Source organism: Bombina bombina, chromosome 1, assembly GCF_027579735.1.
Source record: "Bombina bombina isolate aBomBom1 chromosome 1, aBomBom1.pri, whole genome shotgun sequence".
NCBI lineage: Eukaryota > Metazoa > Chordata > Amphibia > Anura > Bombinatoridae > Bombina > Bombina bombina.
In genome coordinates this window covers 1,470,519,051-1,470,541,837 of record NC_069499.1, presented here as the reverse complement: position 1 = coordinate 1,470,541,837, position 22,787 = coordinate 1,470,519,051, and the positions used below count along the sequence as shown (strand labels likewise).

Here is a 22,787-nt window from a genome sequence, read left to right as displayed (position 1 = left end):
ATTGCTCCTTTTTTTTGTGTGCTACGACTCGTTTTCGTGGTTGGTCTTCTCCATTATGGGTGCTCCTTATTATGGAGTTTTGACAGGGTCTTCGCCCTTGGTGTTTTTATGTATTATTATTATTATTATTATTATTATTATTATTATTATTATCGGTTATTTGTAGAGCGCCAACAGATTCCGCAGCGCTAGTATAGTGAAAGGGGTTTTTCGGAAGGGTGTCAGTCCTTTACTCAGCTTGTAGCTTGTCCCTCGTTTCATTTTTTGGGTTGACGGCCTCCCCCCCCCCCCCTGTTTTGGTGGGGGATGTTGGTTCTCTCTGATTTTATATTTATTCTTGAGGTTCTCTCTGGTCGGTCAAGGGTGTCCTGGAGAAAGGGTTCTTGACAGGATGGCTAGTTCTTAGCCTGAGGGTTAGCCTGGCTGTCAGACGTGCGGTTACAGGTGGTCTCATCAGTTGCTTCTGCCCGGATATATGAGCTCCTAAGCAGATCTAGTTATCTGTTTCTGTTCTTTTCTGAGGTCATGAACCTTTGGTGTTCATTTATTTTTGCTATAACGCGGCCGGCGCTCAGGCAATTGCATACAAATTTTGTCCGTCAGAACTTTAGACTTCTTGTCTAGGATTGCATCGATTCTTTGTATCTGCAGCAGATGGTTTTTGAATTTGTCTAATCATTGACCTGTTACATGTCTGGAATATCTCTCCAGGTACTAGTATTTCTTGCAGTCGGGTAATCCACATTCTTTGGGTTTTCTTTCTAAAGAGACTTTTTTTTCTTCGTGTTCTGCAAGGGGCTTCTCTCCCTTTTTTTTTTTTTTTTTTTTGTCTGTGATTGTACCTCGAGGTCCTCTCAGTCTCTTTAGCATAGTCCCTTTTTGTTTCTGTGTTCTTCTATGGAAGGGTACGGTGTTGGGAGTTTTGGTTGTCCCCCTTGTCGTGTTCCTGGTTGAGTGTTTCTGCGCCTGACCTCATAGACAGCGGGACATTAAGTTGTTGTCCTGGAAGGTTCTTTTCTTTCATGTAATTGGCAAGAGTCCATGAGCTAGTGACGTATGGGATATACATTCCTACCAGGAGGTAACCTCAAAATGCCTATAAATACACCCCCCACCACACCCACAATTTAGTTTTCCAAACTTTGCCTCCTATGGAGGTGATGAAGTAAGTTTGTGCTAGATTTCTACGTTGATATGCGCTTCGCAGCATGCTGAAGCCCGGTTTTCCTATCAGAGTGCAGTGAATGACAGAGGGATGTGAAGGGAGTATTGCCTATTGAATGCTATGGTCATCCTATCGAGGATCTATTTCATAGGTTCTCTGTTATCGGTCGTAGAGATTCTTCTCCTACCTCTCTTTTCAGATCGACGATATACTCTTATATACCATTACCTCTGCTGATTCTCGTTTCAGTACTGGTTTGGCTATCTACTATATGTAGATGAGTGTCTTTTGGTAAGTAAGTCTTATTTTATTTATGACACTCTCAGCTATGGTTTGGCACTTTATATGTAAAGTTCTAAATATATGTTTTATACTTATATTTGCCATGATTCAGGTTAATCAGTATATTTCCTTCTTTCAGACTGTCAGTTTCATTTTTGGGAAATGCATTTTAATAAAAAAATTTCTTACCTGAAAATTTTTCATTTGACTTTTTTCTAAATTGCGGGCTGTTAGGCTCACGGTTTCCAAAAATGCTAGAATTTATTGCGTCATTTCTCCAACATAGGTGTGTCCGGTCCACGGCGTCATCCTTACTTGTGGGATATTCTCTTCCTCAACAGGAAATGGCAAAGAGCCCAGCAGAGCTGGTCACATGATCCCTCCTAGGCTCCGCCTACCCCAGTCATTCTCTTTGCCGTTGCACAGGCAACATCTCCACGGAGATGGTTAAGAGTTTTTTGGTGTTTAAATGTAGTTTTTATCCTTCAATCAAGTGTTTGTTATTTTAAAATAGTGCTGGTATGTACTATTTACTCTGAAACAGAAAAGAGATGAAGATTTCTGTTTGTAAGAGGAAGATGATTTTAGCAAACGTTACTAAAATCGATTGCTGTTTCCACACAGGACTGTTGAGATGAAGTAACTTCAGTTGGGGGAAACAGTTGGCAGACTTTTCTGCTTGAGGTATGACTGGCCACATTTCTAACAAGACTATGTAATGCTGGAAGGCTGTCATTTCCCCTATGGGGACCGGTAAGCCATTTTCTTAGATTAAGTAAAAGAATAAAGGGCTTCATAAGGGCTTAAAAAACTGGTAGACATTTTTCTGGGCTAAAACGATTACTTTGCTAAGCATATTTTGCAGATTATAACTCTTAATAGTTATTATAATCTTGGGGATTGTTTTAAAAAACGGCAGGCACTGTATTGGACACCTTTTTCAGATGGGGGCCTTTTCTAGTCATGGGCAGAGCCTCATTTTCGCGCCACTAATGCGCAGTTGTTTTTGGAGAGCAAGGCATGCAGATGCATGTGTGAGGAGCTAAGAACCACTGAAAAAGCTTATAGAAGGCGTCATTTGGTATCGTATTCCCCTCTGGGCTTGGTTGGGTCTCAGCAAAGCAGATAGCTGGGACTGTATAGGGGTTAAATGTAAAAACGGCTCCGGTTCCGTTATTTTAAGGGTTAAAGCTTTCAAATTTGGTGTGCAATACTTTTAAGGCTTTAAGACACTGTGGTGAAATTTTGGTGAATTTTGAACAATTTCTTCATACTTTTTCACATATTCAGTAATAAAGTGTGTTCAGTTTAAAATTTAAAGTGACAGTAACGGTTTTATTTTAAAACGTTTTTTGTGCTTTGTTGACAAGTTTAAGCCTGTTTAACATGTCTGTACCATCAGATAAGCTATGTTCTATATGTATGAAAACTAAGGTTTCTCCCCATTTAAATTTATGTGATAATTGTGCCATAGTGTCCAAACAAAGTAGGGACAATGATGCCACAGATAATGATATTGCCCAAGATGATTCCTCAAATGAGGGGAGTAAGCATGATACTGCATCATCCCCTTCTGTGTCTACACCAGTTTTGCCCACACAAGAGGCCCCTAGTACATCTAGTGCGCCAATACTTATTACCATGCAACAATTAACGGCTGTAATGGATAATTCTATTGCAAACATTTTATCCAAAATGCCTACTTATCAGAGAAAGCGCGATTGCTCTGTTTTAAACACTGAAGAGCAAGAGGACGCTGATGATAACTGTTCTGACATACCCTCACACCAATCTGAAGGGGCCAGGAGGGAGGTTTTGTCTGAGGGAGAAATTTCAGATTCAGGAAAAATTTCTCAACAAGCTGAACCTGATGTTGTAACATTTAAATTTAAATTAGAACATCTCCGCGCACTGCTTAAGGAGGTATTATCTACTCTGGATGATTGTGACAATTTGGTCATTCCAGAGAAATTATGTAAGATGGACAAGTTCCTAGAGGTTCCGGTGCCCCCCGATGCTTTTCCTATACCCAAGCGGGTGGCGGACATAGTAAATAAGGAGTGGGAAAGGCCCGGCATGCCTTTTGTTCCTCCCCCTATATTTAAGAAATTATTTCCTATAGTCGACCCCAGAAAGGACTTATGGCAGACAGTCCCCAAGGTCGAGGGGGCGGTTTCTACTCTAAACAAACGCACTACTATTCCTATCGAAGATAGTTGTGCTTTCAAAGATCCTATGGATAAAAAATTAGAGGGTTTGCTTAAAAAGATGTTTGTTCAGCAAGGTTACCTTCTACAACCAATTTCATGCATTGTTCCTGTCACTACGGCAGCGTGTTTCTGGTTCGAAGAACTAGAAAAGTCGCTCAATAAAGAATCTTCGTACGAGGAGGTTATGGACAGAGTTCAAGCACTTAAATTGGCTAACTCTTTTATTTTAGATGCCGCTTTGCAATTAGCTAGATTAGCGGCGAAAAATTCAGGGTTTGCTATCGTGGCGCGCAGAGCGCTTTGGCTAAAGTCTTGGTCAGCGGATGTGTCTTCCAAGACAAAATTGCTTAACATCCCTTTCAAGGGTAAAACACTGTTTGGTCCTGATTTGAAAGAGATTATTTCAGACATCACCGGGGGAAAGGGCCACGCCCTCCCTCAGGATAAGTCTTTTAAGGCTAAAAATAAGCCTAATTTTCATCCCTTTCGCAGAAACGGACCAGCCTCTAATTCTACATCCTCTAAGCAAGAGGGTAATACTTCACAACCCAAACCAGCCTGGAGACCGATGCAAGGCTGGAACAAGGGTAAGCAGGCCAAGAAGCCTGCCACTGCTACCAAAACAGCATGAAGGGATGGCCCCCGATCCGGGACCGGATCTGGTGGGGGGCAGACTTTCTCTCTTTGCTCAGGCTTGGGCAAGAGATGTTCAGGATCCTTGGGCACTAGAAATAGTTTCTCAAGGTTATCTCCTGGAATTCAAGGAACTACCCCCAAGGGGAAGGTTCCACAGGTCTCAATTATCTTCAAACCAAATAAAAAGACAGGCATTCTTACATTGTGTAGAAGACCTGTTAAAGATGGGAGTAATTCATCCAGTTCCAATAGGAGAACAAGGGGTGGGGTTTTACTCCAACCTGTTCATAGTTCCCAAAAAAGAGGGAACATTCAGACCAATTTTAGATCTCAAGATCCTAAACAAATTTCTCAGGGTTCCATCGTTCAAAATGGAAACCATTCGAACGATCCTTCCCACCATCCAGGAAGGTCAATTTATGACCACGGTGGATTTAAAGGATGCGTACCTACATATTCCTATCCACAAGGAACATCATCAGTTCCTAAGGTTCGCTTTTCTGGACAAGCATTACCAGTTTGTGGCACTTCCATTCGGATTAGCCACTGCTCCGAGAATTTTCACAAAGGTACTAGGGTCCCTTCTAGCGGTTCTAAGACCAAGGGGCATTGCAGTAGTACCTTACTTGGACGACATCCTGATTCAAGCGTCGTCTCTGTCAAAAGCAAAGGCTCATACGGACATCGTCCTAGCCTTTCTCAGATCTCACGGATGGAAAGTGAACAAAGAAAAAAGTTCTCTGTCCCCGTCAACAAGAGTTCCCTTCTTGGGAACAATAATAGATTCCTTAGAAATGAGGATTTTTCTGACAGAGGTCAGAAAATAAAAAATTCTAAGCTCTTGTCAAGTACTTCATTCTGTTCTTCGTCCTTCCATAGCGCAGTGCATGGAAGTAATAGGATTGATGGTTGCAGCAATGGACATAGTTCCTTTTGCACGAATTCATCTAAGACCATTACAACTGTGCATGCTCAGACAGTGGAATGGGGATTATACAGACTTGTCTCCGACGATTCAAGTAGATCAAAAGACCAGAGATTCACTCCGTTGGTGGCTGATCCTGGACAACCTGTCACAGGGAATGAGCTTCCGCAGACCAGAGTGGGTCATTGTCACGACCGACGCCAGTCTGGTGGGCTGGGGCGCGGTCTGGGAACCCCTGAAAGCTCAGGGTCTATGGTCTCGGGAAGAATCTCTTCTCCCGATAAACATTCTGGAACTGAGAGCGATATTCAATGCTCTCAAAGCTTGGCCTCAACTAGCAAAGGCCAAATTCATAAGGTTTCAATCAGACAACATGACGACTGTTGCATATATCAACCATCAGGGGGGAACAAGGAGTTCCCTGGCGATGGAGGAAGTGACCAAGATAATTCAATGGGCGGAGGATCACTCCTGCCACTTGTCTGCAATCCACATCCCAGGAGTGGAAAATTGGGAAGCGGATTTTCTGAGTCGTCAGACATTCCATCCGGGGGAGTGGGAACTCCATCCGGAAATCTTTGCCCAAATAACTCAATTATGGGGCATTCCAGACATGGATCTGATGGCGTCTCGTCAGAACTTCAAGGTTCCTTGCTACGGGTCCAGATCCAGGGATCCCAAGGCGACTCTAGTAGATGCACTAGTAGCACCTTGGACCTTCAACCTAGCTTATGTATTCCCACCGTTTCCTCTCATTCCCAGGCTGGTAGCCAGGATCAATCAGGAGAGGGCTTCGGTGATCTTGATAGCTCCTGCGTGGCCACGCAGGACTTGGTATGCAGACCTGGTGAATATGTCATCGGCTCCACCATGGAAGCTACCTTTGAGACAGGACCTTCTTGTTCAAGGTCCATTCGAACATCCGAATCTGGTTTCCCTCCAACTGACGGCTTGGAGATTGAACGCTTGATTTTATCAAAGCGTGGGTTTTCAGATTCTGTAATAGATACTCTGATTCAGGCTAGAAAGCCTGTAACTAGAAAAATTTACCATAAAATATGGAAAAAATATATCTGTTGGTGTGAATCTAAAGGATTCCCATGGAACAAGATAAAAATTCCTAAGATTCTATCCTTTCTACAAGAAGGTTTGGAGAAAGGATTATCTGCAAGTTCTCTGAAGGGACAGATCTCTGCTTTATCTGTTTTACTTCACAAAAGGCTGGCAGCTGTGCCAGACGTTCAAGCGTTTGTTCAGGCTCTGGTTAGAATAAAGCCTGTTTACAGACCTTTGACTCCTCCCTGGAGTCTAAATCTAGTTCTTTCAGTTCTTCAAGGGGTTCCGTTTGAACCCTTACATTCCGTAGATATTAAGTTATTATCTTGGAAAGTTTTGTTTTTGGTTGCAATTTCTTCTGCTAGAAGAGTTTCAGAGTTATCTGCTCTGCAGTGTTCTCCGCCCTATCTGGTGTTCCATGCAGATAAGGTGGTTTTGCGTACTAAGCCTGGTTTTCTTCCGAAAGTTGTTTCCAACAAAAATATTAACCAGGAGATAGTTGTACCTTCTTTGTGTCCGAATCCAGTTTCAAAGAAGGAACGTTTGTTACACAATTTGGACGTAGTCCGTGCTCTAAAATTCTATTTAGAGGCTACTAAAGATTTCAGACAAACATCTTCTTTGTTTGTTGTTTATTCTGGTAAAAGGAGAGGTCAAAAAGCAACTTCTACCTCTCTTTCTTTTTGGCTTAAAAGCATTATCCGATTGGCTTATGAGACTGCCGGACGGCAGCCTCCTGAAAGAATCACAGCTCACTCCACTAGGGCTGTGGCTTCCACATGGGCCTTCAAGAACGAGGCTTCTGTTGACCAGATATGTAAGGCAGCGACTTGGTCTTCACTGCACACTTTTGCCAAATTTTACAAATTTGATACTTTTGCTTCTTCGGAGGCTATTTTTGGGAGAAAGGTTTTGCAAGCCGTGGTGCCTTCCATTTAGGTGACCTGATTTGCTCCCTCCCTTCATCCGTGTCCTAAAGCTTTGGTATTGGTTCCCACAAGTAAGGATGACGCCGTGGACCGGACACACCTATGTTGGAGAAAACAGAATTTATGCTTACCTGATAAATTACTTTCTCCAACGGTGTGTCCGGTCCACGGCCCGCCCTGTTTTTTTTTAATCAGGTCTGATGAATTATTTTCTCTAACTACAGTCACCACGGTATCATATGGTTTCTCCTATGCATATTTCCTCCTGTACGTCGGTCGAATGACTGGGGTAGGCGGAGCCTAGGAGGGATCATGTGACCAGCTTTGCTGGGCTCTTTGCCATTTCCTGTTGGGGAAGAGAATATCCCACAAGTAAGGATGACGCCGTGGACCGGACACACCGTTGGAGAAAGTAATTTATCTGGTAAGCATAAATTCTGTTTTTTGGCGCAAGCCTTTTTTTTTTGGCGCGAGAATTAAGTTTGTTTGACGTCGATGACGTCATTTCCGGCATCGTAGTTGACGCCAAGAGTTTTCACGTAGTTGCGTCATCTATGACGCTCGTGTCTGTTACAGACGTTCTTGGCGCCAAAAAATATTTTGTCAGTTGTGGGCGTCATACTTGGTGCCAGATTCTGACATTATTTATGTCTTTATTTCATTCTGCTTCTGGTTTTCAGAGGCTTATTTTGTTTGCATTTTTTTTCTCATTCCTGAAACTGTCATTTAAGGAAATTGATATTTTGCTTTATATGTTGTTTTTTTCTCTTAATTTGCAAGATATCTCAAAAACTGTTCCTGTATCAGAAAATACTGTTGGATTCCTGATGACTGATATCAGTCCTACCAAAGCTAAGTTCATTTATTTTAATGTTATGATTTTTTATCTTTAGCTATGGTTTATAATAAGTTATCATGATAAACTTTAACATGCAGAGTCCATTAGTATTAATGCATTATCTATTGCTATTCCTTTTACATCTAATGTACAAGATACCTAGGAATTTATAAGAATATCTTTCTGATTCTATCCTAAAGGCTTTGTCTGTCATCCCGCCTTCTAATAAAATGTATAGGTCTTTTTTAAACTTCTCATTTAGTTGATGAATTTTCAAATGACCGACAACATACGGAATTATCCTTCTCTGATGATGTTTTATCTCATTCAGAATATCCTTCATCAGATATTGACACTAACAAATCTATTTTTTTACTTTTAAATAGAGTACATTCGTTCTTTGTTGAAAAGGTGTTGATTTTATTGGATATTGAGGAGACTAGTTCTTTTGATTTTAAGACTAGCTAACATTTTCTGCTTATTAACCTCCTATGGTTTCTTCAGAGTTTTTTTTCCAGTTCCTGATACTAGGGAAGTGAATAGGCCTGGGACTTCTTTTATTCCTTCTTTAAGGTTTTTAAATTGTATCCTTTGCCAGCAGTTAGTTTAGAGTTTGGGGAAAGATCCCCAAAGTTAATGGGGCTATCTCTACTCTTGCTAAACATACTACTATTCCTATAGAAAATAGTATTTATTTCTTTCATGTAGGGCTGCAACTAACGATTATTTTCATAATCGATTAATCGGCCGATTATTTTTTCGATTAATCGACTAATCGGATAAAAAGAGAATCAATAATAGTTTTCTATGTTTTAAATAAAATCCACAGAATGAGTGTTACAAATATAAACTTCAGACTAAAACTTTACATTAACACAACTGTTTCTTCAATTTTTAAGCAGCAGAACACAGTTTTATAATTAAACAAAACAAAACCACAAACTGTTTGAAAAGAGGTAGAACTAGAAAGAGTTAGACTATCACTGTTAATAACATTCTGTTATTCACATCTTTCAGAAACTTTGCATTGAAATGCAAAAATCTCAACAGTTCCACATGCTTCTGGCTAAGGCTGGTTCTCTGTTTGCAGCTATATTTCCTGCAGCAGAGAAAAGGCTGTTGAGGTGTATAAGTAGGGTTTTAGGGGAAATATCTAGTCCGCTCTAAAAATAATGAATATATACTTATAAAGGTTGAAAAACCAACTAATCGATTAATCGATTATGAGATTCGTTGACAACTATTTTCATAATCGATTATTATCGATTATGACGATTAGTTGTTGCAGCTCTACTTTCATGTAATTAGCAAGAGTCCATGAGCTAGTGACGTATGGGATATACATTCCTACCAGGAGGGGCAAAGTTTCCCAAACCTCAAAATGCCTATAAATACACCCCTCACCACACCCACAAATCAGTTTTACAAACTTTGCCTCCCATGGAGGTGGTGAAGTAAGTTTGTGCTAGATTCTACGTTGATATGCGCTCCGCAGCAGGTTGGAGCCCGGTTTTCCTCTCAGCGTGCAGTGAATGTCAGAGGGATGTGAGGAGAGTATTGCCTGTTTGAATTTAATGATCTCCTTCTACGGGGTCTATTTCATAGGTTCTCTGTTATCGGTCGTAGAGATTCATCTCTTACCTCCCTTTTCAGATCGACGATATACTCTTTTATATATATATACCATTACCTCTGCTGATTTTCGTTTCAGTACTGGTTTGGCTTTCTACAAACATGTAGATGAGTGTCCTGGGGTAAGTAAGTCTTATTTTCTGTGACACTCTAAGCTATGGTTGGGCACTTTTTTAATAAAGTTCTAAATATATGTATTCAAACATTTATTTGCCTTGACTCAGGATGTTCAACATTCCTTATTTTCAGACAGTCAGTTTCATATTTGGGATAATGCACTTGAATCAATTATTTTTCTTACCTTAAAAATTTTGACTTTTTTCCCTGTGGGCTGTTAGGCTCGCGGGGGCTGAAAATGCTTCATTTTATTGCGTCATTCTTGGCGCGGACTTTTTTGGCGCAAAAAATCTTTTCTGTTTCCGGCGTCATACGTGTCGCCGGAAGTTGCGTCATTTTTTGACGTTCTTTTGCGCCAAAAGTGTCGGCGTTCCGGACGTGGCGTCATTTTTTGGCGCCAAAAGCATTTGGGCGCCAAATAATGTGGGCGTCTTATTTGGCGCTAAAAAAATATGGGCGTCGCCTTTGTCTCCACATTATTTCAGTCTCATTTTTCTTTGCTTCTGGTTGTTAGAAGCTTGTTCCTTGGCATTTTTTCCCATTCCTGAAACTGTCATTTAAGGAATTTGATCAATTTTGCTTTATATGTTGTTTTTTCTCTTACATATTGCAAGATGTCTCACGTTGCATCTGAGTCAGAAGATACTTCAGGAAAATCGCTGTCTGGTGCTGGAACTACCAAAGCTAAGTGTATCTGCTGTAAACTTTTGGTAGCTGTTCCTCCAGCTGTTGTTTGTATTAATTGTCATGACAAACTTGTTAATGCAGATAATATTTCCTTTAGTAATGTACCATTACCTGTTGCAGTTCCATCAACATCTAATGTTCAGAATGTTCCTGATAACATAAGAGATTTTGTTTCTGAATCCATCAAGAAGGCTATGTCTGTTATTCCTCCTTCTAGTAAACATAAAAAATCTTTTAAAACTTCTCTTTATACAGATGAATTTTTAAATGAACATCATCATTCTGATTCTAATGACTCTTCTGGTTCAGAGGATTCTGTCTCAGAGGTTGATGCTGATAAATCTTCATATTTATTTAAAATGGAATTTATTCGTTCTTTACTTAAAGAAGTACTAATTGCTTTAGAAATTGAGGATTCTGGTCCTCTTGATACTAAATCTAAACGTTTAGATAAGGTCTTTAAATCTCCTGTGGTTATTCCAGAAGTTTTTCCTGTTCCTGGTGCTATTTCTGAAGTAATTTCCAGAGAATGGAATAATTTGGGTAATTCATTTACTCCTTCTAAACGTTTTAAGCAATTATATCCTGTGCCATCTGACAGATTAGAATTTTGGGACAAAATCCCTAAAGTTGATGGGGCTATTTCTACCCTTGCTAAAGGTACTACTATTCCTACGTCAGATGGTACTTCGTTTAAGGATCCTTTAGATAGGAAAATTGAATCCTTTCTAAGAAAAGCTTATCTGTGTTCAGGTAATCTTCTTAGACCTGCTATATCATTGGCTGATGTTGCTGCAGCTTCAACTTTTTGGTTGGAGACTTTAGCGCAACAAGTAACAGATCATGATTTTCATAATATTATTATTCTTCTTCAACATGCTAATAATTTTATCTGTGATGCCATCTTTGATATTATCAGAGTTGATGTCAGGTTTATGTCTCTAGCTATTTTAGCTAGAAGAGCTTTATGGCTTAAAACTTGGAATGCTGATATGTCTTCTAAATCGACTCTACTTTCCATTTCTTTCCAGGGTAACAAATTATTTGGTTCTCAGTTGGATTCTATTATCTCAACTGTTACTGGTGGGAAAGGAACTTTTTTACCACAGGATAAAAAATCTAAGGGTAAAAACAGGGCTAATAATCGTTTTCGTTCCTTTCGTTTCAACAAAGAACAAAAACCTGATCCTTCATCCTCAGGAGCAGTTTCAGTTTGGAAACCATCTCCAGTCTGGAATAAATCCAAGCCTTCTAGAAAAGCAAAGCCAGCTTCTAAGTCCACATGAAGGTGCGGCCCTCATTCCAGCTCAGCTGGTAGGGGGCAGGTTACGTTTTTTCAAAGAAATTTGGATCAATTCTGTTCACAATCTTTGGATTCAGAACATTGTTTCAGAAGGGTACAGAATTGGTTTCAAGATAAGACCTCCTGCAAAGAGATTTTTTCTTTCCCATGTCCCAGTAAATCCAGTGAAAGCTCAAGCATTTCTGAAATGTGTTTCAGATCTAGAGTTGCCTGGAGTAATTATGCCAGTTCCAGTTCTGGAACAGGGGCTGGGGTTTTATTCGAATCTCTTCATTGTACCAAAGAAGGAGAATTCCTTCAGACCAGTTCTGGATCTAAAAATATTGAATCGTTATGTAAGGATACCAACGTTCAAAATGGTAACTGTAAGGACTATCTTGCCTTTTGTTCAGCAAGGGCATTATATGTCCACAATAGATTTACAGGATGCATATCTGCATATTCCGATTCATTCAGATCATTATCAGTTCCTGAGATTCTCTTTTCTGGACAAGCATTACCAGTTTGTGGCTCTGCCGTTTGGCCTAGCTACAGCTCCAAGAATTTTTACAAAGGTTCTCGGTGCCCTTCTGTCTGTAATCAGAGAACAGGGTATTGTGGTATTTCCTTATTTGGACGATATCTTGGTACTTGCTCAGTCTTTACATTTAGCAGAATCTCATACGAATCGACTTGTGTTGTTTCTTCAAGATCATGGTTGGAGGATCAATTCACTAAAAAGTTCTTTGATTCCTCAGACAAGGGTAACCTTTCTGGGTTTCCAGATAGATTCAGTGTCCATGACTCTGTCTTTGACAGACAAGAGACGTCTAAAATTGATTTCAGCTTGTCGAAACCTTCAGTCACAATCATTCCCTTCGGTAGCCTTATGCATGGAAATTCTAGGTCTTATGACTGCTGCATCGGACGCGATCCCCTTTGCTCGTTTTCACATGCAACCTCTTCAGCTCTGTATGCTGAACCAATGGTGCAGGGATTACACAAAGATATCTCAATTAATATCTTTAAAACCGATTGTACGACACTCTCTGACGTGGTGGACAGATCACCATCGTTTAGTTAAGGGTGCTTCTTTTGTTCTTCCGACCTGGACTGTAATTTCTACAGATGCAAGTCTTACAGGTTGGGGAGCTGTGTGGGGGTCTCTGACAGCACAAGGGGTTTGGGAATCTCAGGAGGTGAGATTACCGATCAATATTTTGGAACTCCGTGCAATTTTCAGAGCTCTTCAGTCTTGGCCTCTTCTAAAGAGAGAATCGTTCATTTGTTTTCACACAGACAATGTCACAACTGTGGCATACATCAATCATCAAGGAGGGACTCACAGTCCTCTGGCTATGAAAGAAGTATCTCGAATTCTGGTTTGGGCGGAATCCAGCTCCTGTCTAATCTCTGCGGTTCATATTCCAGGAATAGACAATTGGGAAGCGGATTATCTCAGTCGCCAAACGTTGCATCCGGGCGAATGGTCTCTTCACCCAGAGGTATTTCTTCAGATTGTTCAAATGTGGGAACTTCCAGAAATAGATCTGATGGCTTCTCATCTAAACAAGAAACTTCCCAGGTATCTGTCCAGATCCCGGGATCCTCAGGCGGAGGCAGTGGATGCATTATCACTTCCTTGGAAGTATCATCCTGCCTATATCTTTCCGCCTCTAGTTCTTCTTCCAAGAGTAATCTCCAAGATTCTGAAGGAATGCTCGTTTGTTCTGCTGGTAGCTCCAGCATGGCCTCACAGGTTTTGGTATGCGGATCTTGTCCGGATGGCCTCTTGCCAACCGTGGACTCTTCCGTTAAGACCAGACCTTCTGTCGCAAGGTCCTTTTTTCCATCAGGATCTGAAATCCTTAAATTTAAAGGTATGGAGATTGAACGCTTGATTCTTGGTCAAAGAGGTTTCTCTGACTCTGTGATTAATACTATGTTACAGGCTCGTAAATCTGTATCTAGAGAGATATATTATAGAGTCTGGAAGACTTATATTTCTTGGTGTCTTTCTCATCATTTTTCCTGGCATTCTTTTAGAATTCCGAGAATTTTACAGTTTCTTCAGGATGGTTTAGATAAAGGTTTGTCCGCAAGTTCCTTGAAAGGTCAAATCTCTGCTCTTTCTGTTCTTTTTCACAGAAAGATTGCTAATCTTCCTGATATTCATTGTTTTGTACAAGCCTTGGTTCGTATAAAACCTGTCATTAAGTCAATTTCTCCTCCTTGGAGTTTGAATTTGGTTCTGGGGGCTCTTCAAGCTCCTCCGTTTGAACCTATGCATTTATTGGACATTAAATTACTTTCTTGGAAAGTTTTGAGTAGAGAAAGTTTTTAGTAGAGAAATTGTAGTTCCTTCATTATGCCCTAATCCTAAGAATTCTAAGGAGAAATCATTGTATTCTTTGGATGTTGTTAGAGCTTTGAAATATTATGTTGAAGCTACTAAGACTTTCCGAAAGACTTCTAGTCTATTTGTCATCTTTTCCGGTTCTAGAAAAGGCCAGAAAGCTTCTGCCATTTCTTTGGCATCTTGGTTGAAATCTTTAATTCATCATGCCTATGTTGAGTTGGGTAAAACTCCGCCTCAGAGGATTACAGCTCATTCTACTAGGTCAGTTTCTACTTCCTGGGCGTTTAGGAATGAAGCTTCGGTTGATCAGATTTGCAAAGCAGCAACTTGGTCTTCTTTGCATACTTTTACTAAATTCTACCATTTTGATGTGTTTTCTTCTTGTGAAGCAGTTTTTGGTAGAAAAGTACTTCAGGCAGCTGTTTCAGTTTGAATCTTCTGCTTATGTTTTCATTTAAACTTTATTTTGGGTGTGGATTATTTTCAGCAGGAATTGGCTGTCTTTATTTTATCCCTCCCTCTCTAGTGACTCTTGCGTGGAAAGATCCACATCTTGGGTAGTCATTATCCCATACGTCACTAGCTCATGGACTCTTGCTAATTACATGAAAGAAAACATAATTTATGTAAGAACTTACCTGATAAATTCATTTCTTTCATATTAGCAAGAGTCCATGAGGCCCTCCCTTTTTTGTGGTGGTTATGATTTTTTTGTATAAAGCACAATTATTCCAATTCCTTATTTTTTATGGTTTCGCACTTTTTTCTTATCACCCCACTTCTTGGCTATTCGTTAAACTGATTTGTGGGTGTGGTGAGGGGTGTATTTATAGGCATTTTGAGGTTTGGGAAACTTTGCCCCTCCTGGTAGGAATGTATATCCCATACGTCACTAGCTCATGGACTCTTGCTAATATGAAAGAAATGAATTTATCAGGTAAGTTCTTACATAAATTATGTTTTTTTAAATTTCTTCAGATGGGAAACTTGTATCTTATCTAAGGAAAATAATTTTATTTTCAGGTCCTTTTCTTAGGCCTGCAATTTATTTGGCTGATGTTGCAACTGCTTCAACTTTCTGGTTGGATACTTTAGTGCAACAAGTATCGGATTATGATTTGTTTACCATTGTTAAGTTAATCAACATGCTAATAATTTCATTTGTGTCGTAATTTTTTGATATTTTCACAATTGAGGTTAAATCTATGTCTTTAGCTATTTTAGCTTAGAAGAACTTTGTGTCTTAAATCTTGGAATGCTATTTTGATTTCTAAGATCCATATTTCTTTTTTTCCAAGGTAATCAATTATTTGGTTCACAATTGTATTCGATTCTTCAACTGTTACTCTGGGGAAGGGAGTTTTTTTGCTTCAAGATTAAGTTCTAAGAGTAAATCTTAAGCTTATATTAGTTTTTGTTCTTAATAAGGAGCGGAATCCTAATTCTTCCCCAAGTATCATGTTTATAATTAGAAGCTTTCTTCAACATGGAATGAATTCAAGCCATTTAAAAGATCAAAGTCAGCCCCCAAATTTGCATGTAGGTGCGGCTCTTATTCCAGCTTAGCTGGTAAGAGGCAGGTTAAGACTTTTTTAAATTTGTTTGGTTCAATTCGGTCCAAACTTTTTAGATTGGGGTACAGAATAGGATTCAGAGAAATACCGCCTGTGAGAAGTTTTCTCTTGTAAAGGTTTATCCAGTCCACAGGTTCATCCATTACTTGTGGGATATTCTCCTTCCCAACAGGAAGCTCCAAGAGGACACCCACAGCAGAGCTGTCTATTTAACTCCTCCCCTAACTGCCACCCCCAGTCATTGTCTTGCAGCTCTCGACAAGAAAGGAAGTATCAAGAGAGATGTGGTGAAGTTGAAGCAGGAGAGCTTCTATCTGTGGGTGACTTCTCTGATTCAGGGAAGGCGTTACTTCAGTCTGACTCTGAAATGACAGCATTTAAATTTAAGCTTGAACACCTCCGCGTGTTGCTCAGGGAGGTTTTAGCGACTCTGGATGACTGTGACACCATTGTAGTCCCAGAGAAATGGTGTAAAATGGACAAATACTTTGCAGTGCCTGTTTACACTGATGTTTTTCCAATCCCTAAGAGGTTTTCAGAAATTATTACTAAGGAATGGGATAGACCAGGTGTGCCGTTCTCTCCCCCTCCTGCTTTTAAGAAAATGTTTCCTATAGATGCCGCTACACGGGACTTGTGGCAGACGGTCCCTAAGGTGGAGGGAGCAGTCTCTACCCTAGCTAAGCGTACAACTATTCCTGTCGAGGACAGTTGTGCTTTCCTAGATCCTATGGATAAGAAATTAGAGGGTTTCCTTAAGAAAATGTTTATACAACAAGGTTTTATTCTCCAGCCTCTTGCATGCATTGCCCCAGTCACTGCTGCAGCGGCTTTCTGGTTCGAGTCTCTGGAGGAGGCTTTACAGGTAGAGACCCCGTTGGATGATATCCTTGACAGGCTTAAAGCTCTTAAGTTAGCCAATTCATTTAACCAAGCTAACGGCTAAAAATTCAGGTTTTGCCATTCAGACACGTAGGGCGCTATGGCTTAAATCCTGGTCAGCTGATGTCACTTCAAAGTCTAAACTTCTCAATATCCCCTTCTAAGGGCAGACCCTATTTGGGCCTGGACTGAAGGAGATCATTTCTGATATTACTGGAGGAAAAGGCCAAGCCCTTCCCCAGGATAGGTCCAACAAGTTAAGGACCAAACAGACTAATTTTCGTTCCTTTCGAAACTTCAAGAGTGGCGCAGCTTCATCTTCCTCTTCTACAAAACAAGAGGGAAATTTTGCCCAGTCCAAGCTATGTCTGGAGACATAACCAGGCTTGGAACAAGGGGAAACAGGCCAAAAAGCCTGCTGCTGCCTCTAAGACAGCATGAAGGAGTAGCCCCCGATCCGGGACCGGATCTAGTGGGGGGCAGACTTTCTCTCTTCACCCAGGCTTGGGCAAGAGACGTCCAGGATCCCTGGGCTCTGGAGATTGTTTCCCAGGGATATCTTCTGGATTTCACAGACTTTCCGAATAGGCTTTAGATCTCTCTGTCTATGGGGGAGGTTTATCTGTTTCACATTTCCAAACGAATGGCGAAAAAAAGAGCAACTTTTCTTAGATATGTGCAAGACCTAGAGTACATGGGGATAATTGTCCAAGTTCTGTTGGCAGACCAAGGAAATTGGTTTTATTTAAACCTGTTCATTGTTCCAAAGAAGAATTTTAGACCCATCCTGGATTTAAAGACTCTCAACAAGCTCTTAATGGTTCCATCCTTCAAGAAGGAAGCCATCAGATCAATTCTGCCTTTGGAACTTCAGGGTCATTTCATGTACACAGTGGACCTGAAGTATGCATATTTACAATCCGTCGGGATCATCATCATCCGTTTCTATGGTTTGTTTTTCAAGACTACTATCAGTTCACAGCTCTGCTTTTTGGTCTGGCTACTGCTCCTAGTATATTGACAAAGGTTCTGGGAACTCTTCCTTCTGTGATTCAGCCTAAAGGAGTAGCGGTGGCTCCTTACCTGGATGATATTTTGGTTCAGGCTCCATATGTACTTTTAGCAGTCACTCATACAGAGAAACTAATCAATTTCTTTACCGAATCGAACATGGGAGATAATTACCACGGATGCCAGATTATAGGATGGGGAGAGGTTTGAGCTCATCTAAGGACACTGGGTGTTTTGTCTTCTCAATACGCGAAATTACCTATCCATGTCCTTAGATGAGCCCAAACCTCTCCCCATCCTGATAATCTGGCATCCGTGGTAATTATCTCCCATGTTCGATGCCTTAAAGTCTCTAAGTCCTGTTTTTCCTTTTTCAATCAGACAACATAGTTACGGTGGCATACATAAATCATCAGGGGGTACTCAAAGTTCCCTAGCAATACAGGAGGTGTCTTTAATTCTGAACTGGGCAGAGGTACATCAATGGACCATCTCGGCCATTCCCATTCCAGGGGTAGACAACTGGGAAGCAGATTATCTGAGTCGCCAGGTGCTACACTCAGGGGAATGGTCTTTCAACCAGGAGGTATTTGATCAGTCATTGGGGGCTTCTGGAGATAGATCTTAATGGAATCTCGGCTTAATCACAAACTGCCAAAGTATGGGTTAAGATCGAGGGATCCACAGGCAGTACTAATAAATGCCTTAGCTGCCCATTGGAGGTATCATCTATTTTATTTGTTTCATCTAATTGTTCTTCCCAGTGTGGTCACACGAATCAAACAGGAGAATATTTTGGCCATTGTGATTGCTCCAGCTTGGCCCCAAAAGACTTGGTGCGCAGACCTAGTGCGATGTTCAGTGTCCCTCTGTGGCATCTTCCTCAGCATCCAGATCTTCTAGCACAAGGTCCATTCTTTTATCAAAATCTGAAATCTCTGTGTAACTGCTTGGAGATTAAACGGTTGATTCTTTCTCAGAGAGGCTTCTCTGATTCTGTGATTGAGACATTAATACAGGCAAACCTGTAACAAGAAAGATTTACCATAAGGTGTAGGAGGTATATCTTTCTTGGTGTTCTGATAGAGGTTATTCCTGGCATGCTGTGAGAATTCCCCGTATTCTTCAGGAAGGTCTTGATAAGGGCTTATTGGCCAGTTTTATCAAGGGCCAGATTTTTGCACTTTCTGTTTTACTTCACAGGAGGTTAGCTTGTCTTCCTGATATTCAGTCCTTTGTTCAGGCTCTGGTTAGAATCAGACCTGTAATCAAGCCAAGTTTCTCCACCATGAACAGGGCCGGTGCAAGGATTTTTGTCTACACAGGCAAAGGTGCATTTTGACACCCCTCCCCCACTGCCAAACCCCCCCAGCTCCAGTAATACTGTTTAAGTCACAAGGCGGCTAAACCTCCTACTCTCGGCGCCCCCCCATGCAGTGGGCGCGCAAAAGGCGTCTGCCTGTACTGCCTTGCACAAGCACCGGCCCTGACCATGGAATACTAATTTGGTCCAGAGTCATAAAATTTCCTCTGTTTGAGCCAATGCATTCATTGGACATAAAGTTGCTATCTTGGAAAGTCTTGTTCTTTTTGGTCTTTTCTCCAGCTCGAAGGGTTTCTGAGTTAACGACTTTCTCTTGTGATCTGCCTTTATTTTGGTGTTTCATCAGGATAAGACTGTGTTACTTACAGAGTCTGGGTTTTTGTCAATTGTAGTTTCATTGGAAAACATTAATCAGGGGATTGTTGTTCCTTCCTTATGTCCTAAGCCACAGTCTTCTAAGGAAAGACTATTGCTTAATTTGGATGTGGTCAGGGCATTGAAGTTTTATTTACAGGCTACAAGGGATTTTTGTCTATCTCAAAGCTAGTTTGTCCTGTATTCAAGAAAGTGCAAGGGACACAAAGCTTACTTGGAGGTGGGTCAGCAACCGCCTGCCAGAATTACGGCTCATTCTACTCGTTCTGTCTCTACTTCGTTGGCCTTCAAAAATCAGACTTCAGTGGAGCAGATATGCAAGGCTACAACATGAACTTCTTTTTGTACTTTCACTATATTTTTACCATTTTGACATTTTTTACCTCAGATGCAGCTTTTGGAAGGTATGTCCTTCATTCGGTGGTTCCTGGTAAATGGCTGCTTACTGTGTTTGTCTTTTGTAATGCCCATTTTCGTGGTCTTCTCAGCTTGGGTATTTAGTTCCCAAGAGTAAGATCTCGTGGACTTACAACCATTTGAAAGAAAACATAATTTTAGTTTGCACCTCCTTTACCCTACTATCTTTCTTTCTTCTTATCCTTGGCTATATGTACTACTAGGAGGGAAGGCGAAGTAGAAGAGATATTTAATGCTCTAGTGTAGGGTGTCTTTGCCTTCTCCTGATGGCCAGGTGATGTAATTCCCAAGAGTAAGAGCTCATGGACTTTCACAACCAAGGAAGAAATTAATTTATCAGGTAAGAATAAATTGTTTAACATGTTAATTTCATGTGCCTGATATATGTTTTTAATGTAATTCTTCTCTTATTTATCACACGTTCTTCTATTTTTGTCTTGTAAAGTCACTGTTAAAAGAAGTTCATGCGCTGCGTGACCGCTTATGTGTGGAAAAAGAACTCAGCTCAGAAACAGCAGCAGAGAGACTACTGCACATCTTTGGAGAGTTGCGAGATACCGGCTTGCTCCTCCTGTGACTGCAAGCCCAGATGCTTCACCTGCAAGTCCTGCATATGCAAAGAAGCTGCATTTCATCAATGTGATTTATAAGAATGAGGCACATAGAGAAGGTTATATGGGTGCTTATAGTCCAAAGCACTTGAAGTTATAAGGATAAGATTAGATAGGTACTTATAGTTCAAAGCACTTAATGGGACATTAAACTCATAATAAATCCTAGTTAAAAGGATGTTGTCAATGCAAACATTAGCCTGATAATTATATGCAGCTGTTTAAAAAAATAAATAAAATATATATATATATATATGTATATGTTTAAATATTCAGAATATAAGGTTAACGTTTGTGTCCAAAAGCGCAATGAGTACTGCCATGTTGTAACATAGGTTTCCTTCCCTGCTGAGGACAGTTATGTATAGTTAAAAATGGAAGTGCAGACTTATAGTGATTCATTTATAACAGAAATGGGAAAACCCACAATTTTTAAAATAAATTAATTTTGTAAATGGTTTAGATGGTGCTAATAGCTGTGGGAGATGGAAAAAATCTTTTTAAACTGGTCTATATGTTCCTATGGTTCGCTGGTAATCCTGATACTATGTTACAAAATTAATATAAGAATAAAGATGTCGGCATCCACTAGCTTAGAATCTATATTAGTTAAAACAATAAAAATGTCAGATAGCTATAGGACTTAAAAATCTTTCTTAATATTTGGTCTATATGTCTTTAAATGCCGTTAGTATACCTGATACAAGAATATTGTAAAGAATTAGGCTCAATATATTGTAAAGATAAGTTTATTGTCCATAAACACCTAAATTAATCTAAAATTGACACATATTAATATAATGTCATAAAAGTATCATAAAAATATCATAAAATGTCACAATTCAATTAATGCTCTATACATTCATTCATACACTCACTTCAAAAATTCTGGCTATCACTTTCAAATATTCATCCAGGATGAACACCAAATGACAAATATCATCTATTATAAATCAGAGGCCTAGTCTATATTTTACTACTTGAACACTCTAGGGATAAATTCTCTGGTTTTATGACACCACAGTTGGTATAAATGGGTTTCTAGCTTTCCCTTTTCTACATTCCATATGTGTTCTCGTATCCTATCCCTAAGCATCCTACTCGTCTCTCCTACATAAACGAGATTACAAGAACACTGTATAATATAAATGACACCCCTACTATTGCATCTGATTGTATCCTTAATCTCATATTCTGTACTAGTCCCAGGGATTACAAAACTCTTCTTTTTTGTACTATACTTGCAGCATTTACATGTTATGCATGGAAAAAAGCCTTTTACTTCTTTGCCCCATAGATCTTTATCTTTATTTGTCTGTCCTATTTTCTTTCTCTTAAACTCACTGGGTGCCAAAATTGATTTTAAATTTTTTGTTTTTTTGTAAACTATCCTTGGATATGGTGGGAGTCTATCTCCTCATATTGGGTCATTTTTTACAATGTGCCAATGCTTTCTCAAAATCTTCCTTATCAAATTATGATTATCACTGTATTCCGTTACAAATGGCACATTGAAATCTATTTGTTGATTTTTGATTTTATAATTTAACAGTGAATCTCTGTCTGTGTTTCTAGCTCTAGTTATTGCCATCTTCAAAAAACACGAAAGTACAGGGAAAAGAAATAAAAGGACCAAGAGGGGGAAAAAGACAAATAGAGGAGTCAGAGGAGGAAGGAGAAAGAATGGAAGCCAAAAGACAGAGGTAGTAGGTAGTGAGAAGGGGATTTTTAATTTAAGTAAGAACGTTTTAAATAAAGAAGAAGAAAGAGTCCTCAAACTAGGTCTTTCATTTGCCCCGTCTAAACCGATGAATACATTTGAGACACATATTAGCATAAGGAAATTTGTGAGGAATTTAACTTTAAAAAGATTTTTCTTAAAAAATCCTCTGGAGAGATACATTAAAACTGACAATGGCAAAAAGAATGAAGAGAATTATGAGCATACCAACCTAAGGTTAAAATCCAACTTCTATCCTAAAAATGATAAGACTTAACTTTTACCTATCAAATTAGTAAGCAAAGCATTACTTTCCTAGATTTAGATATACTAGTGGATTCTAGAGGACTTATAACAAAAACACACTTCAAACCCACGGACTCAAACAACTATATACATGCAACAAGTTGCCATTTTTCAAAATGGAAAAATAATATACCTGTAGGACAAACTCTCAGAATCCGAAAAAAATGTACAAAAACCATAGACTTTGAAGAACAAATCAAACTCCTAGAATGTAAGTTTAAAGACAGGGGATATAAGGATGACCATGTGCAAAAAGCAATAACAAGAGCTAGAAACACAGACAGAGATTCGCTGTTAAATTATAAAATCAAAAATCAACAAATAGATTTCAATGTGCCATTTGTAACGGAATACAGTGATAATCATAATTTGATAAGGAAGATTTTGAGAAAGCATTGGCACATTGTAAAAAATGACCCAATATGAGGAGATAGACTCCCACCATATCC

At 39.8% G+C, this 22,787-nt stretch overlaps 1 protein-coding gene across 1 annotated transcript in view; it reads left to right on the top strand.

Moving 5' to 3' along the window:
• FAAP100 (FA core complex associated protein 100) overlaps positions 1-20,564 on the top strand; it is a 118,728-nt gene extending 98,164 nt beyond the window's left edge. The window contains exon 11 of the mRNA XM_053706880.1: positions 20,147-20,564. Coding sequence (XP_053562855.1) covers positions 20,147-20,278 — 132 coding nt within the window. The 3' untranslated portion in view covers positions 20,279-20,564. The remainder of the gene's footprint in view (positions 1-20,146) is intronic.
• The last annotated feature ends 2,223 nt before the right edge of the window (positions 20,565-22,787 follow it).